The sequence below is a fragment of the Musca autumnalis genome, unplaced genomic scaffold, assembly GCF_047663935.1.
Source record: "Musca autumnalis isolate F117 unplaced genomic scaffold, ASM4766393v1 scaffold_4, whole genome shotgun sequence".
Classification (NCBI taxonomy): domain Eukaryota; kingdom Metazoa; phylum Arthropoda; class Insecta; order Diptera; family Muscidae; genus Musca; species Musca autumnalis.
Window position 1 is genome coordinate 62,338,151 of NW_027411977.1, and position 13,278 is coordinate 62,351,428.

The 13,278-nt window shown below is 37.5% G+C and overlaps 1 protein-coding gene across 13 annotated transcripts in view; it reads right to left on the reverse strand.

Moving 5' to 3' along the window:
• The window catches only part of axo (axotactin), a 508,380-nt gene that overhangs the window by 263,756 nt on the left and 231,346 nt on the right, over positions 1 to 13,278 (reverse strand). For all 13 annotated transcript variants that reach the window (XM_073983728.1, XM_073983738.1, XM_073983733.1 and 10 more), the window contains one exon: positions 9,335 to 9,531. In XM_073983728.1, the coding sequence (XP_073839829.1) occupies positions 9,335 to 9,531 (197 nt within the window). The remainder of the gene's footprint in view (positions 1 to 9,334; positions 9,532 to 13,278) is intronic.

A 13,278-nucleotide genomic window follows, 5' to 3' on the forward strand; every position in this document is an offset into this window, starting at 1 on the left:
GGACGTGTGATAAATAGGGCTAGAATGTGCAAACAAGCTCGATTATAAGCGAGTTTTAGGGTTTCATAGTGGTGAGCGAGTAATACTTTGTCGATTAAAGACAAACTACGAGCAGTGAAACGATTCCTCGCCAGCCAGCAGTGTGAATGTCCAACGATAAACTAGTTGAAACATCTCTTTTATTTACACGGAGTGTATAACTATTGGAATTTCCATGAGCAAGAAAATAGTAAGTAATTTCCTCACCGTCTGCGGGCCAACTGCCTAACGACGAATTAAACGATTCTTCTATCGCACATTAAGTCGATAATTTGTAGACAATTGACGTGCCCCACGGTTTTATTTTAGTCTAGTCTATGCATACATATGTTTATAATTCCCACGACTGTATCTATTTTATTATTTTTTTGGTTTTTAGTACATTTATCTTAAACATTGCAATGTATGTATAACATAAAACCGTTTAACTTAAAAAGTTTTTTTACCTATTTTTATTTGGTTTTTAGTACATTTATCTTAAACATTGCAATGTATGTTTAACATAAAACCGTTTAACTTAAAAAGTTTTTTTACCTATTTTTATTTATTATATAAGTACAAAAGTTTTATTTTTTCTTACAACTATTCGAATTTAATTCCTTAATAAATAAACATTTTATGTTATTCCCTATGTATCAAAAGTTACCAATTTGGTTTTGAAGCGATCAATGATTTCATTCTAAAATGTAATTCATTCCATGTAGCTTCCCCTTCCGTGTCCAAGTTTGGTGGCCAGGCGTTTTGTTTGATTTGCTCGTTGCAGCTGTTGTTTCAATTTCGATTGGAAGACAATATTTCGACTTATGGCCAAGACATCATCGGTGGAACATTTCTTAATGTTGTTAACATTTTTCTTGATCAGCTTATCGGTGAGTGTTAATTTGGTGCGATTCAGACGTACAGTTGATATATCTCCCTTGCGTAGTTGCTCACGGTACATGAAGAGTACGTAAGTGATGGATTTATCTTCCATGATGAAAGTGACTTCAGACGGATGTTTACTTTGCTAAGACTTAAAGAAGATTGATGCTCTTCTTGAGAAAATATCCTAGTTTATATACTAAGGGTAGTTCAGGTATTTGTACTAAATTTAGTTCATATTTTAAGTACACACAGAATTGTTTTGATCTTATTCTTTACCTCAATAAGAGCAAGGTCATTCTTCAATATTTGTAGGTATATAAAAATACTTCATTGGAAATACTTAGTATGTTTAGTATTTGTACGACGGCGTTGTTTTACCTGTCTAGAAATATTTTTGTTAATTAACATTCTTAAAAGGGTAGACTATGAACTTTTTAGAAAACCAACCATTAGTTTATGGTCTTGTGTTTTTTTAAAGTAACTACCTGTCTTGATTTACTGAAAGGCTAAATTTAGTAACTGCTAATAATCGTTCCCAACTTCCTGACAAATACAAGGTGTGAGTTTATGTTTATATAGTGACCTAATTTGGTAGATAGGTAGGTAGAAATTCGTCTTCGTTTCCCAATATGTATCTCCTTGAGATAAAAATAATGACATTAAAAATGAGAATCTTCTATCTGCAAGCAATAAAAATGCGGTACAGTTTCGAAAAATATTAAAAAGGCCATGGTTTTTTTGGTTCTTTGTTTGATAATTTTTACAGTTCCCTATTTTTTTACTCAAAGACAGTTATATGAGTTAATATACAATTTCCACTTAAAGGTTTCTTATAATATATATTGAATAAATATTTATAAAATATAATATATATTTAATATAAAATTTTAAATAAAATATAGAATATAAGATATAGAATATAAAATATAAACTATAAAATTTAATAAATAAAATACAAAAAGTAAAAATATAATACATAAAATATATAATATAAACATATAATATAAAATATATAACATATAAAATACGAAATGTAAAATATAAAACATTAAATATAAAACATAAAATTTAAAATATAAAAAAACTATAAGATATAAAAAACTATAAAATAAATAATATAAATTATAGATATAAATAATTAAATTATAAATATAAAATATGAAATATAATATATAAAATATAAAAAATATAAAACATAAAAATTAAAATAAAAAAATGTATTATATAAAACACAAAGTGCTAATATTAAATATACCATATAAATATTAAATATATAATATAAAATATAGAATGTAAAATATAAAATAGAAAATATAAAGTATTAAATATAAAATATTATATATGGATGTATCCAGCAAGCATTTTCTATCGCACATTACCCGATGTAGTCTCTACGAAGCGATAGAAACACTCGCCTGCGAGCTTGAATTCTTATCGATGAAGGCTAACCGTGCGGGAAGAAATGAACCACGGCCAAGGTACTATTTGTGAAAGTCGATATCGTGACTTCTAAAAAGTTATTTTAGCGATAAAATTGGTAATGAAGAAAAAAAATATTTTTTACTTTTCTGTTATTATTCTTTTAATTATTTTTGTTATTATAATTATTTTTCCAACGAACATATGTTTGTTGGTTAAAGTTGTCGTCTATATTAGTTCAATGCTGTACACGTCTTAAATGAATTTAAACAATCGAAAGTGTCGGCATAGGCGATAGAAAGTGTCTGCACATGCGATAGTCATACGCCGTAAAGTGTCTTCATAGGTGATAGAAAGTGCCTGCTCATGCGATAGTTGTACGCCGTAAAGATTGTTTGTGAAAAGTTGACAACACTGATCTGGAAAAGTCAAGTTTTTTAATTTGCTCCGTGAATCTAACAATTTTCGTTGAAATATTTTAATTTAAACAGTTTTTGTAATAAAGAATCTTGATATACATATAATTGAGATATCATAGATACAGGATTTTGTGAAGAATTTCATCGAAACGCAGTGTACAACAAAATGAAATGATTTGTAATAAATGCAAATTAACTATTGAAGAAGACGACCACAACATTGAGTGTGACAAGTGTAGCAACTACTATCATGTCAGGTGTACTCCTTTAAGCAGTCGTCAATTTGAGACACTATGCAAACACCGAAACGAAGAATTTTTGTGTTTTATGTGCGAGAGCAACCAAACAGTGAAAACAACAAACAACAACAATGCTATTGAGAATGATCTTTTGGTGATCAAAATGCAATTGAAAAAACTTGATCAGATTGCTGACTTAAAAGAATCTATTGTTTTCATGTCATCCAAATTTGATGAGGTTCTGAAGTGTGTTGAGGAACAAAAAAAAAAAAAAAGAAATTGGAGATAATACAAACAGAGAACAAGGAGCTTAAGAAAGAAATCTGTAAAATTTCTTAATGACCAGAGAGTAAGGAATGATTGTGTTATAACTGATGTTACTGCTGATGAGATCCAATCACCTGTAGATGTTTTATTAAAGCTGTCAAATGATTTTGGAGTAGCAATGACTGAAGAGAATATCAATGACGCATACTTTCTAAAAGCAAAAAAAGCCACAACTAATATAAAAACTTTAGTTGTAAAATTTAAAAATCCCAAGTCAAAAGCAAAATTAATGTCAATCAAATCGAAGTTGCTAGAAAAAGAAAATACAAAAAAAAATTACATTAATGATTTCCTAAGTAGAGAAACGATTCAGCTTTTAAGTTATGCCAAAACTCGAAAAACCTTTGGATACAGGTATGTTTATGCAGCGAATGGTAGACTTTTATCGAAAATGAGTGAATTATCTAAACCTAGGCTTATCAAAACTTTTGCGGAGGTGGATGAGCGAGCTTTTAATCAAAACTAAGAACTAATGTTTCGTCGAATATTTTAAATTTATTATCTCATTTTGATTTTAAAACTTGTCATAATCTTGTAACACGGCCGGCCAGTAATACATCTATTGATCATATTTATACTAATATCTGACAGTACATTGGGGACATGCACATTGGTTCTATTGAATCTGAACTAACGGATCATAATTTTTTGCACCTAAGAATGGATATTAAAGTTCAATACCGAGATTTTGATTTGATATGCACCCTGGTTTGTGATTATGAGAAATTGGAAACATGCATACGGAATTCGGTTGGTAATCTGACAATAACGGGTAATCCATCTATTGATACGTCAAACTCGATGTCGTACCTAGCTGAAACAGTCAATTCCTGTACTATTCAGAAACGTCAAAAGATCAGTTTGAATCATAAAATAACGCCATGGGTTAATGGCAACTTACAAACGTTGATGATTTATTAAACTAAATTGTTGAAGATGAAAAGGAAGAATAAAAATTCAAATGTTGAAATGCTGCTGAAGAGAATAAGTAAGGTCAATAAAAAGCACTCAATGAATAGTTTCTATGAAAATCCTTTAGACGGTCTGAAAAATGACCCAAAAAAATCATGGAGATTTGTGAATGAAACTCTTGGTAGGGTTGATAGGAAGGAAATTCATATTCAAGATCAAAGTGAAGAATTTATCGCATCTGATAATACAAAGGCTGAAATGAGAAATATTCATTTTATAGAATCAGTAAACTTGATGAAACAACAAATTCCACATAATTTCAATGATTCAATCGATGATCTGGGAACCATAATTAGGTGTAGTCAAGTTTTTCAGCTTTCTTATACTTCTGATGAGGAAGTTGAAAGTATTATATCTAAAATTTTACCGGGTAAAAGTTGTGGTCATGATAGTTATACTATCAACTAAAACTCTCTTTGCGCCGATTTTGGCAAAGATTTTCAATAACATGGTTGACACGTCTATTTATCCTGATATATTAACAAGTAAAAAAGCATCAGTCGGCTTTGCCGACAGAGATATACCCTCAGCCTGTGTATATTTAAACAATTTTTTCCCAAAATACGTATGTATTTAGGGGGTTTTAAGACTTTTGGGCGTTTGAACCGACACAAATGTTGATTAGGATTAAAGATCAAAAGTTTTGCGGAGGAGATACTAAAAGGAATGGATGGACATTGACCGTTATGGAAGTGGATCTCCAGCCTCAACATATGGTGCCAAAGGGGGATTTTACACTCTTCGGGCTGTTTGCTCAAGAAGTATGGACTTGCCCCTAAAAAAACTTTTACCATCGTAATTGAGGCAGCGAATGCAAGTTGCTTCAACAAAAATTAAAGTGATTCGATATTAGGTCATAAAGTGAACTTATCAGGAATATTGTGTGGGAGGTACCGGATGGTGTGGGCAAATATAGTCCATATTTGAACCTTATCTTTATCTGATACATATATTAGGATGTGTAAAGTATGGACCAAATATGTCACTCCCTTCAAGAACTTTTTTGAACTTTTGTGAGGAAGGTACCTTAAGGAGTGGACCGATAAGGCTCATCATCGAACTTAAACTTAGTTTGAACAAAATATTACGAAGGCCAAATTTTGGACAGAATGGGCAAATCCGTTTGAGAGTTATCTTGCGCTCCAACCACTGTTATAGCAAAAATCAAAGCGATTCCAGAGCAGGGAGGTACCCGAAGGAACGGACCGATTGAGCCCATATTAAAACTTTATTTAAATCTGGTAGACATTTCACGATTTGCAAAGTATGGACCAAATCGGTTACTCCCTTCAAGAGTTATCGTGCGCACAAATATTCCGAACATTTTCAAACTTTTGTGGGGGAGGTACCGGAAGGAGTGGAACGATATAACCCATCTTCAAACTTAAATTTTGGACCGAATCGGTTGATCCGTTCGAGAGTAATCGTGCGCTCCAGCCAGCCAGACAGACGGACATGGCTAAATCAACTCCAAATTGTCTGAAACGGTTTTCGTCCAAGCATACTTGAAAGTGTATATACCTCGTTAGCATAAATGCTGAGGGTATAAAAAATATATACCATAAAAATTAAACATAATATAAAGGGTGTTTTTTAAGCGCGATAGAACTTCAAATTGTAAAAAATAACACAAAAAATTAAATTGTTATCAAAATTTTTTTTATTCGAAAGATCAATACGTGACATTAACATTTGAAAATGATTTCGGGCATATGGACACCGCGGCTGTTCTTGACGAAGTGCATTCTGGACGTCCAATTTTTGGCCACTTTTTCGAGCACTGCTGGCCGTATGTCACGAATAACACGAACAATGCTGGCCTCCAAGGCATCAATTGTTGCTGGTTTATCAGCATAAACCAGTGACTTCACGTAGCCCCACAGGAAATAATCGAGAGGTGTCAAATCGCACGACCTTGGAGGCCAATTGACAGGTCCACTTCTCGAAATCAACTTATCGCCAAATTTTGATTTCAATAAGTCGATGGTTGCGTTCGCCGTATGGCACATAGCGCCATCCTGTTGAAACCACATCTCCTCCGGATCAATGTCATCCATATTTTCAAACAAAAAATCATTGATCATGGTGCGGTAACGATCTCCATTGACCGTAACGCGAGCTCCGGCCTCATTTTTGAAGAAATAAGGTCCGATGATGCCACCAGCGTGAAAACCGCACCATACGGTGCATTTTTCTGGATGTAATGGAGTCTGTAGGGTCTCTTGTGGATTGGTCTCACTCCATATGCGGCAATTTTGCTTATTAACAAACGATTATGTACGCCATGGATGGACGATTATGTACGCCATACAAATGACGAAGTCGTCTATAAGTTGCGCGAATCGACGTCTGATTTTCAAAGTAAATTTGGATAATTTCGTAGCGTTGTTCAAGCGTGAGTCTATTCATGATGATTTGTCAGAGTATACTGAAACAAATAAAAAAAAGTTTTATCAAAATTTAATTTTTTGTGTTACTTTTTACAATTTAAAGTTCTATCTAGCTTAAAAAACACCCTTTATATATATATATGGATGTACCCAGCAAGCATTTTCTATCGCACATTACCCGATGTAGTCTCTAGCAAGCGATAGAAACACTCGCCTGTGAGCTCGCATTCTTATCGATGAAGGCTAACCGTGTGGGAAGAAATTAACCATGGCCAAGGTACTACTTGTGAAAGTCGATATCGTGACCTCTGTAAAGTTATTTTAGCTATAAAATTGGTAATGAAGAAATATATATTTTTTAATTTTATTTATTTTTCTGTTATTATTCTTTTAATTTTTTATACCCTTTACCATAGTATGGATGGTATATTAAGTTTGTCATTCCGTTTGTAACACATCGAACTAATCATTTGCGACCCTATAATGTATATATATATTCTTGATCAGGATAAAATTCCAAGACGACCAGCCATGTCCGTCTGTCGGTATCACTCTAGCGTCCGCAATAATTAGGATAGAATGCTGAAATTGTGCACCCGTGGGTCTTTTTTCCATAGGCAGGTCAAGTTCGAAGATGGGATATATCGGTCTACTCTTTGGTATAGCCCCCATATAACGGTACCTCCGGATTTGAGGTATTTTGATATTATTCGCCACATTTGCTATAATTTGGCACTTAGGGTTCCTAGTGATCAACAAACTTATATCCCAAGGGATATGGGCATAGGTCCATGTTTTGGTATAGTCCCCATATAACGGTACCTCCAGATTTTCGGTATTTTGAGAATTTTAGCCACAATTTTTAACCGAACTAGCTGTAATTTGCCATTTGAGGTTCTCAGTGGTCATGAAACATCGTCAACATAGGTCCATGTTTTGGTATAGTCCCCATATAACGGTACCTCCCGATTTTCGGTATTTTGAGAATTTTAGCTACAATTTTTAACCGAACTAGCTGTAATTTGCCATTTGAGGTTCTCAGTGGTCATGAAACATCTCCACCAAACATCGTCAACATAGGCCCATGTTTTGGTATAGCCCCCAAAAAACGGTACCTCCCGATTTTTGGTATTTTGAGAATTTTAGCTGCAATTTTTAACCGAACTAGCTGTAATGATCGGTATTTTGATAATTTTAGCCACAATTTTGTCTATTCAAAAATAATCATCAATATAGGTCCATGTTTTGGAATATCCCCCCCATATAACTGTACCTCCCGATTTTCGGGAATTTTCAGTGGTCACGAAATTTCTTCACTAAAATTGGGTCCATTTTTGAGGGTCTACATTGTTTTGATGAAACTACCCTCAATTTGACTATTGAAGTTCCATGCAGATATAAACTTATTCCCCCAAAAAAATTTAAAGATAGGTTGACTCTTCGATATAGCCCCGTAGGTGGTACCTTTCACCTAGCTGAACACATTTTTTTAGATTAGATTAGATAACACTGTGCAACAAAATGGAGGTGAAAGTCTGGGGCACGGAAAATTCCTCTAAGGGAAGAAAGGCCTTGGTGAGTATATTATGAACCCCGAAGGACTGATCCACCGTGAGTCGAACTTTCGGGTTATGGCGTAATGAAATTTTTGTTAGCGACCCTGTGGGCCATCAGGAATTAGCGTTATAGTGGGAGGCAGTAGGAGTCTATCCATTGTCGTAAAGTTGTTCCACCTAAAATGGTGAAAGGACCCTAATTATTCCATTTTAATTAAGACTATTTTATGGTGGAGGGTATAAAAAGTTCGGCCCGGCCGAACTTAATGACTTTTTACTTGTTATTATTATAATTATTTATCCAACGAACATACGTACATATATTATGTTATCAGGCCTGGGAATCAAACCCGGGACATTAAGAGTGCAAAGCGAACATGCTAACCACTGCACTTCCGTGCCATATAAACATCTGATTAGTTCAATGCTGTACACGTCTTAAATGAGTTTAAACAATCGAAAATGTCTCCATAGGCGATAGAAAGTGTCTGATCATGCGATAGTCGTACGCCGCGGCGTATAGATTATTTATGTAAACAATCAATAATCGCACAATCTTTTTCGCTGACACTAAGTAGTTATTCAGGATGGTCAAAACAGGACTGCAATAAGTTTTTTTTTGTTCTAATTCTAAAGTGTCGTTCTTTTACAGAAAATGAGAGTCGATTGCTTTTTGTAGATGGAGTGATTAGCTCACTTCCAATTGCTTGCAGGGTAAATGGGCATTGGTAAAAAACGGTGCAAAGTCAATATTTGCCAAATATATCTACGTATATAACATTAAAATTATTCTCGTTAACATTTTCTGAACCTACCCTCGAATTGATACTAAAAATATTTACAGAGTTTTAAGTGCTCGTGAAAATTATATCGATTTGTTCAGTATGGAATAATCATTTATTAAAGGATATTCTCACATACACATGCATATTTGTGTATGCATTTTCAGATCTTTACATACACTTCCGTACATACCTCTTACAATATGCATCATTCTACATGTATGTATGTATATCTCTTGTAACTGGTTCACACTCAAAATGTCACACCCTCAGTCAGTCAACTCAGTCGTCATTCACCCATTCTCAAGACATTTATTCGACACTTACCTCCCAAAAACCATTTCCGTCTTGTGTTGTCACATCGCTGTATGCCAGTATTGCAGCCGTACGGCTACTGCGGAAATCGAACTTGATATTAAATTCTTCAGCATGATTTATGGGCCACCAAATGTGTGACGTCGCAAATGGATACGTTATTGGTATGACATTCACATCGTTTTCTTGAAATTCCGCTTCCAGAACACCTAAAAGAATGACAGGAAAAGAAGGTAGAATAAGAAAAAGAAGATGATGAAGTAGATGAAGTCAGATCTGAGTCAGACAGACATACATTAAATATTGGCTGCAGAGTAACAGGGCAATAAAGTAAAACATATCGGGAAAAAAATGTTAAAATTTTCAAATTTATGCAATTTTCATCATACAAAATTGGCAAAAGTTTATTACAGCTTACCGTAATCTAACGAGCAGCGGAGTGTGGTTGTGGTGTGGGTATACGTTTGTCTACAGTGAAGTGTGAATTGCTACGAAATGAAATGATATTCCTACATAGATGACATTACATCAAGAGTTTTGGACAAAAACTCCATTTTGTACGCAATTGAAATATTGAATATTTCATGATTTATTAACATTCCTTTCAGAACGAATAAAATTGAGCAAAAGGAGAGATAGGGTAAGTTTGTTTAAAGTCAATTGGACATCGAGGATATTGGATGAAGGATATTGCATAAAGTTGGATGATTTAGAACTATTGAAGTTATAGACAGAAGTCTGTATAAAAAAATGAAATTTATATAGCAGAAACGGAATTTATAAATAATTCTGTAACTAAGTTTGTTCCCTTTTAAATATTTCGATAAATGAGAAAATACAAAGCAACATAGAAAAGACTATATAAACTTTTTGTGCATATCATTCCAAAATTATACACAGACCAAACCTGGGGGAGTTTGCCATTCTCCTACCAGGCGCGTCTTCCCGTGTGGCGGCTGGGAAGGGGGTCACTGCAATGTGTGGAGTCGGAGCCGACCTAGGGCAACCAAAGCCGGACCTGACTCCGCACATCGTGGAGACCCTGGAGGTCTTCGGACCCCTCGTGGACCAAAAATTGGATCGGTGGAGTTTCCTTAAATAAATTAACTAAAATGGGTAGAAAGAACAGAAGAAATAAAGTTACGGTGCCGGGAGTTAATAACCCAGTACCGGCGGCAAGCGTTGGTATGGCCACAAGCCATGTGTCGTCAAAATCAAGCGATTGTGATCCGGCTGTGTTAGGTGTGGATGCCTTGGCACCTACAGCTATACCTGTTACAAGTGCATCAATTCCAATCTCCAAAATAAATGACGACCCGGCAATTCAAACGGAACATGATTTAGCCAGGGCTGGTGAAAGCCAGTCTACGGCAGACAGGACCGCAGTTGTGGGCGGGGACGAACTTCACGGGACCCTCAGAACTATTCATGACCGTTTAGAGAGGCAGCTGGATAGGCTTGTACCGGATGAGCATTGTGAGAACATACTCCCGGAGGAATTGTTACACCATTTTTGACCCTGACTGATGACGAGCTGGACACCACGGTGATCCCGGTCAAGTCTACACAGGAAGATTGCTGTGGCTCTAGCAAAGGGAGTACGAGCCCTGATACCCAAGCGGATGCAAGTCTGATTCCGACTGGTCCTGTGTCGGCACTTGCCGACAATAGGCTTCAAAGGCAGACGGCAACTGAAACGATGTCCGACGACGGGGAATCTAACGAGACCCCGACAACGGGCAGCGACTCGAAGGTTGCATCTGCATTAGAAGCATCTGATGCGAAGCATTATAAACGTGCTGTATCCTATCTCCGCAAGTTCGTAGGGAGAGATGCGAACATGCATTCGGCGTGGGCGGTCCACCTCATCAGGGGTAAGCTGAAATTCATAAGGAAGTTCGAGAGAACTTACCCGCGTGAATTTCATCGCGAGCTTCAGGTGGAAAGGATCTTCCTCCCGGATAAAGTTGTGGAGCCGGCTAAGCCTACTGCCTCTGGCAAATGTGCTGCGCCGAAACCTGTTCAGAAGCTTAATCCGAACCGACAGGTAAAGGAATAGGCTGATGAATGCACCCCCAAACCTACGGGCACCCCTAGTGATGACCGACCGGTAAAGGACTCTGCCTCAAAGCCCGATTCTGCTCCGAAAGGCAAGGGTGAAGCGGCTGGAAATGCTGGTCTCAATAGGAAGATGGTTAGGCCAGCTAAGGAAACATTGTCTTCTGGTGGAACGAACAATGCCCCTCAGCATAAATCTGTGAAGCGCGTTCGTTCCTCCGAGGGTCCACAGCCTTCATCTAAGAAGACGATGACTTCTCAGCTGGTTTAACCATCAACCTCGTATGCGGCGACTGTTGAGCGTACAACCAAGAGGAAGCAACTGAGAACGGAAAAGGCATCCACCTCCTCTGGAAAAGTTAACCCCAAGGCGCACGGTCAAGGACGCAAAAATCCATACAGTAGACCGGTCACAGTGGCAGATGATAAAGACCTTCATTTGGCAATCATCGACAGAGCTGGCCCAAATGGTAGAATCAGCGACAGTCACTGGTTGCTTTTTGAAACTGGTCTTCGGTCTGCCATAGTTTTTGGACCGAAAAATCAGGAAGACCGACAGTTTGGCAGCACCTTCTTACAAAAGGGTGTCAAGGTTATTAACTGTCTGAACAAGAAGTCACGAGATTTTCTTGTTCGGACAGTTGAGGGTTTTGGCGCTCTGTGGGAAGGAGCTGATCTTGCGGCGGTCTCCTTATCCGATATTCCCTCCAGGAAGATTCTTTCAGCGTGGATTCCCCCATCTGCTTTGGACAATCCCAACCTCACTACATCGGCCTGGCCTGTAATAAGCCTAGCACCCTGTAACGAGGATGGTGGTTTGGTTGCAAGAGTGGCGGTTGACCCCCCTGGGGAGTTATATCATAGAGAACGTAAGGGAAAACTGAATTTCGGTTCAGGATGGGTTCGGTTTCGACTGAGTCCACTCCACGAAACTCAGTAAGGGTAGGGAAGATGCAAAGTCTGCGCATCGTGCAGATTAATCTGCATCATTGCAAAGCCACCGCCGCTGAACTACTTTTGTCCCTCACGACCTCTGATGTGGACATTGTCTTAGTCCAGGAGCCTTATATCTATAAGAATAACGTTTCTGGACTAAGCAATGCCAATTTCGACATCTTCGCCGCGTCCGAGGGGGACAAGGTGAGGACTTGTATAGTAGGTAAAAAGAGCTTAAATCTAATCTTTCTATCTAATTACAGCAACGGTGACATGTGCACGGTTAGGCTGGAGCATGGTACGGGGATGGCCACGCTGCTGTCATCCGTATACATGCCTTTTGAGGACACAGACCCACTAAACCTGGATGTCCGACGGTTGCTCGGCGATATGATGGGTACCTGCAACGTGATCCTGGGATGCGACGCAAACGCTCACCATTTCCAATGGGGCAGCAAGGACACCAACAAAAGGGGTGAGTCTATGTTCGATTTTATTTTATCATATAATTTACGAATATGTAACAGGGGTAATGATCCAACCTTTAAAATTAGGGAATAGCTGCCGCGATTCTCATAACTGGAGCCACCAAGAGCACACCACAGACTGCTCTGAAGGCAATGGTGAACTTAAAACCACTGAGTCTCAGCATTAAGTGTCAGGCAACTCGCAGTGCCCTACGGCTGCATGAACAGGACCTCTGGCGCGGTTGTGCCTATGGACATGGATGTATCCTGAACGAATCACCTATAAATGTGAACCAACGCGGGAAACTGAGCGACTATATATCACCAGTCCTGAGATTTGACGATATAGACGTCGTTATACCTAATAGAGACGACTGGAACCGCAGTAACCCCCCTCTGGACGGCCTGGTTTTTTATACAGACGGTTCCAAGATGGAGGAAGGTACCGGGGCTGGCGTCTACTGTGAAAGGATATCTCTTGAGTACACCTACAGG